The sequence below is a fragment of the Monomorium pharaonis genome, chromosome 9, assembly GCF_013373865.1.
Source record: "Monomorium pharaonis isolate MP-MQ-018 chromosome 9, ASM1337386v2, whole genome shotgun sequence".
NCBI lineage: Eukaryota > Metazoa > Arthropoda > Insecta > Hymenoptera > Formicidae > Monomorium > Monomorium pharaonis.
Window position 1 is genome coordinate 9212946 of NC_050475.1, and position 6158 is coordinate 9219103.

General features: G+C 39.5%; 1 protein-coding gene across 1 annotated transcript; it reads right to left on the bottom strand.

Annotated features, from left to right (window-relative positions):
* Positions 1-4989: 4989 nt before the first annotated feature.
* On the bottom strand, positions 4990-5727 carry LOC105840291. The gene has a single exon (XM_012687178.1). The coding sequence runs from the start codon at positions 5725-5727 to the stop codon at positions 4990-4992; it is 738 nt and encodes a 245-aa protein (XP_012542632.1).
* Between the last annotated feature and the right edge of the window lie 431 nt (positions 5728-6158).

A 6158-nucleotide genomic window follows, 5' to 3' on the forward strand; every position in this document is an offset into this window, starting at 1 on the left:
AATATATTACAAAGGTACGAGATATCGTTTGTTGTCGTACGGACGCAGGACGATTTTCCTTTCGGATACTGTGTATACTTCGTACAAGTTGGATCTTATGCACGATTGGCGACATGTCAGTTCGATCTCTTCGCGGAGACAGCGCGTGGAATCATCAAACGTTATAGTTCGTGTGACGACGCTGTTCTTGACACCTTTAGCCTTTTTGGTATCCTTCCCGTCCACCCTCATCGCATACATTTTCGCCCCGAGTCCAACAAACTCGGTCATTATCACATCGTTGTCCTCATCCTTCATTAGACCCGGCACTCTTTTTTTTCGAGAGGCATACCGTACGTATTGCCGATTAAATAATCGCTTGCGTTAAATCTTGCAATATTGCGTTTCATATTCTAATAAATATTCTCGCACTTGATGTGGTATACGAGACTGTCCGTGTCAATATACATTACTTTACATTTGTCGCAATACAGCAGTAGCATGTACTTGTGGTGAAATTCATACAAACAGATTTTTGAAATGTCGAGTATATCCTAGATCGGCTTGTTGAATTTTATCTCGAGATTACGCAGTTCGATGGCGATTAAGTTTTCTGAAATGCGCTTCTGAAATACGCTTCTACTGTGAAAATTCGGTCTTGCGATTATTGTCTCCATACCATACCGTCCGTTCCATTTCGTTAAAAGTTTTACGTCAACGTGATTGCGTACATCTTCCATTGTTTTATCAAATACAGCGTTGTTCATGAGTTTGTATAAATTTTTTTCAAAGTCGTTTTTTGCAAGAAATTCGAAATCGTGTGTTTAATTCTATGTGCTCGCGGAACCATGCAGATTGAGCAAATTGTAATATACGGTGTATTTGTGTTACGCGAAGACCGTGACGCATGCACTGCTGCAGGTTACGTTAATGGATAATGTAACATTTCTTATCGTAAACAATTGCAAGCAGTTTCTCTTCCCGCGTACCGGGCGGTTTGTCGTGCTTTGTGCAGAAGGATCGGCGTCATGAAAATGTTGTGGATATTCGAGATCGACTTCGAGAATTTAATCCGTAGGCGAACCCGTAGCGATCATATTCACGTCAAAATTTAAAACATCTTCGATCTATTGAAAATTAGCGTAAAGCAAAGGTTGACGCATTAGCCATCTATACAAATTATTGACGTCAAAGTACATCAAGGACAACGACGGTTTCGATAAGTCGTACGACTGCATGTATTTGTTATTGGCTCGCGCATATCTGCCTGAATATTGACTGAGATCACCGCGTATACTGCGTTCTATAAGCAATACCATATTGATATCCGTGAGTAGCTCAAACTTGACACGCATATGTTTCAGCATGTCTCACGTGAAACCCGGTAATGTGTAATAATGTGGGTGATCGAAACTGTAACTTTTGATACACGTGTTGCGAAAATTTTCAAAGTTTTCAAAAATATCTGCTAATAATAAAACATCTGTTTTTAAATATAAATCGCCGTATTCGCCTAAGGTTTGGATGAAGAATCGCTTCCAGACACTCTCGGCGTGCGCGTAATCGCTCTCGAATACCGTGTCACCGGTCAAGGAACTGAAAAATAATTCGCGCGGCAATAAACACATGTCCTGCAGCTTGTCCAATCCACGTACTCGTACACCCTTTCGAGTTAATAAATTAAATTCTTCATCAGATAGGTTTGCAAATTCAGACTGTACAATTTTTAATTTGTCATTATTAAGATATGAAGCTAATTTATCGAGACTGATATTAAGGAATCTGTATAAATCTATAAATCGTAACTGCATGTATTTTCGCGAGCCTTTTTTGGTGGTATTTTCAACAATTTTGGTAAAAGAAATGTACTTTTCTTTTGTTATTGGTAGCAGATTGACGCCATCTTCGAATAGAACGCGGTTGCTATTTCTTTTATTATAAAATGTAAATCGTAGCCTGATAAATTGTGGAAAACTACTGGAATGTAATATGAATTTCTGTAATTTAGATTACAATTTGAATGCGCGGGATTCGATATCTACTGGTTATGTGACAATGATCGCGCACTCGCGTATCATCTTATGCGCACGGCTTATCACAGATATGACAATGCGTCGCGCTACTACCACTGTTCCTTTGACAACGCGTTCATGAGGACATTAGCAAATAAACGAGTCTTAACGTTATGTGCAAATTCTTTCAATTGTTTCGTAAACCATTAAGCGTGGTCTACAATACATGGAGAGTAGGTATAGGGAGCCGGTGTCAATCCAGGGAGCTCCGAGCGGCGTGCGGGACGCGGGGGGTATTTGGCAGCGTGGAAAGGATGATGTAACGCGGAAGCGGCGGAAGAACCGAACCGCATCAGGGTCCGTTGAGGAGGGAAGGCAATAAAACCTTGCCCTAGATACTTGTCCAAGGTGTCTCATTAGGAAAAGACCCTTAACAAATGTCGATGTGAGATTTTTATAAGGAAGCGGCATCGATCGACGCCAGAATTTTTTAAAACATTTTTAACCAATGAGAAGCATTGCGAAACGTGTTACGACATGTTAGTCAAATTTTGTCGGAAATTATATGGCATACTTTTATGTCTCCACGTTTTAAATCGGCGCCAAAGCTAATGCCGCTCGTAAATAAATCTGTCATAATTGCTGACGCATTCTTTTTAAAATTACGAGACTATTTGTAAATAGCATGAATATATGGTAGGTGCTTTATCCTGTTGTGAGCGAAGCACTCGCAACCAATAAAATAATATGATAGAATATAGAATATAGAATATTAAAATTGAACTAAGAAAAGATATCATATAACTTGCCGAAGAAGACTCGCTATCACGAGGTGTCAAGTGACGTATGCCTCGAGTGCTGCCGGTCGGTCAACGCACCAGCCACCTTAAGGAATTTAGCAAAGCCCAGCTTAGCAACAATCATGCCACCGGAAATGCATATTTGCGTTTTGGCAATTGTTGCTAAACTCGCGAATATTTCCCGCGCGCAGGAATGACCATATATGGTCATGCAAAGGGCCCGTTGTCCCACTATTATACCAAACCCGCGGCATTATATAAGCCGCTGTCGAACAGCGAGCCGCTGATTGATGACCAGGATCTGACATTAGATAATCAAGCCGATACGTACGGCCCGCACGATTAGAATACGAAAGAGTTCAGGACTTAGCCGCAGCAAGACCTCGAGCGAGCAAAGATACGACGCGCTATCTTCGAGTCACGCGCCGTATCTAATCAACTCTGTGCAACACGACGCGGCACCTTCGTCAACCGCAACTATGGTGTATCGCAAGAAGAATAAATCTTTTATTAAATTATCATAAAATCAGTGAGTCAGTGATTTATGGACCCTGCCAACAAAAGCCGCCTTCCGCGAGTTCCTACTTCTTGGGCAGCAACGAATCCATAAAGATTTTCTGTCGCACCGCAAGGTATGGCAAGAAATCATTTTGTTGCACGGCAAGGTACAACAATCCCTTTATGCCCCATTACTATTGAAACATGTGGAAGGACATATAATATAAAAAAGTTTTAACAACGCCACCGCATCAGTCGTTTGTTGCAAAACGGACAACGAAGCTCCCCGACAACGTTACCGCTCAATTGATTAATTGAAAACAGATTTCAAAATTTCTTGAAAAAACGTACAAGATAAACTATTACGTTTCGATCCAACAAAACGAAGCGTGCGATTAACCGTAAGTATTTATAATTAAAAAAATTTATTTTCTATTTTTCTACAGCTCGCTATATTCTTTTCACAAAACATTAACGCAGCCGCGCTCTACTCCTCGTATCCTAGGAAGGAGACATGTTTTGACTCCTACGGCATACAAGTATTTGGATATTGAATTCAGTGTGGGACCTATATCCTATGTGGAAATATTGCTTGGCGACAACAAAGGCAACCAGATAATTTCGCCACACGCAACATGGAAAACGTTTATGGAGCAACGTACGGATATTAAGCGATTTGTGCAAACAGCTGTGTCTTCAAGAGTTTTGGTCCGCGATCTGGTTATAAAACTTGTGAAAATACGCGACGAAGATATTGTAAAGTTGATGTTGCGCGATAATTATATGTACATAAAACCGTCAATCTTACTGTTTCTATTCGAACTTGAAGATTGTGTCGACTATTTATGTCATCAAATGCATCAAAATACGTACAACGCGAGTGATAAATATAAGCAGTTTATCACTATTTTGCGTCAAAATCATATCACTAATAAAAACGATGCTATAAAATTATTGCGTGAAAATTATGATAAAATTTGTCTCGTAGAGTGCGAGCTAATTGCTTACGTTCTGGATAATATTGTATATGATGCTTTATATAGTAAATAAATTTGTAAAAAGAAGAAGAATTGCATTATTTTTAGAATTATATTTTCCTACTTATCGTTTCAAGTTAAATAAAATTATGTTTGTAAATAAAAAGATCAGGAAAAAAGAAATATGAGCGGATAAAAGGAAGAAATAATAGACAACGTATACATATATATTAATTTTTTATTGTTAGACCACCAATTAAATAATTTGAATATATTTTATAAAGCACAATTGTTTACATTATTCTGATAACGTAGGATATGTGTAACATCCAACTTGTTTAGAGATTCAATATCTTTGTAATGCGCTTCGATATTTTCGACATAGATCTTCTGTCTCGCCTCGTCCAAGAGCAAATCTCGCAGCCATCCTTGCTTCTCATGTCTCTTGACGTACACGACAATTTCATTATTATCGGTCATCGTAGTCGTTATAATTGTCACCGCTTTTGTAATTAAACTTTTAGCCATGTAGTATGGGATCATTCCAGCCTCTCAAGGTATTCTGTGATGATTCTGAATCAACCACATCGCCTGATTTCTCGCCGTTTTGGTCAAATTATACCATTGGAGCGTACAAAAATATAGTGAGAGAGTTCGAATCCATCTTTAAGAGAAGCAAATTCTTTCACGACAAAACTTCTTCCAACGAAGAAACCTTGTAGGTTAACAAACATTGGTACAGACATGACTGTTATTATTGAGCCGACTGCGGTCAACTTCAGTATGTAAATTTTTATATAGTCTTAAAAGTGTGCCGTCGCGACTTAAGTAATATTGCGCACAACATTGGTCAATGGATTGTACTGATCGCGATTGTACATACACCACATGATCGTGTATGATGAGGCAGTACGCGGTGATACTCGCGGGCACGTTCTCTTTACACTCGAATTCTATGCGCACGTCCACGGTTGCGCTCTTGACCGATTTATTTTGTCGAGAGCAATCGATAATCACAAACGGACTTTTTTGCCGAAAATTCGCGACAGTTTGATTCGGCTTGAAAAAATCGTATCCATAATAAGTTTTACAGAAACGTACGTATGTGTCGTAGAGAATCGACGATCTGTTTTTATCAAAATCCAGATTCATATCGCCGCGGCCGTACGGATAACATTGCGAGTTTAGATACAGTTTTACGTTCGTCAGTTTGCAATGATCAAATCGGCTCGTATCTTCGAGCATGATGTTCTTCCGACCAGCCTGCAGAGCGAAGACGACGTACCCCGGCTTCTTGAGCTGAGTAGCAGTCTTAATGGCCCACGAATGTTTAGTCGTGCGCTGCAATAGCGGAAACTCGTACAGATCCCACGAGCGAAAAGCCATGCTGAGGTATTGCCCACTTTCCAGAGCACGCAGTATCGATAGTTCATTTATCTTGTTCAGCAGCACGTGCGGCATTCGTTACTATACTTTGAATAATTCAATATCCGGCTCCCGCGCCGGATCGCCAATTAGATAATTGTTGTTGCGCGCGCGTATCAGGATCAACTCGTGACGAGGGTTAATCACCACGCGTTTGTAATCTTCACAAAATCCCAGTAGCATGTTGAGCGGTACGCAAAAATTAAAGTATCCGTTCGTAGGATTCCACGGATCCCAGCCAGCGTTACTTGCAATCATAATTCGGGATAAATTAAAAAATTTGAAATTTTTAAAAAATATAAATATACTGTTGTAAAATGCCATAAAACTTTCGTATAGAACATTTTTTTATAAACCTTATATTTTCAAAGATATTCGCAAAAAACAAAAAAATGCGTTATTTTCGAGGGGTGGTTTCAACCCCTAAACGTCGAGATACGCAGATAACCAAAAATATGGGTCTAATA

Coding starts and splice junctions, on each gene's coding strand:
- LOC105840291 (XM_012687178.1), bottom strand. CDS start 5,727: ATGCCGCACGTGCTGCTGAACAAGATAAATGAACTATCGATACTGCGT.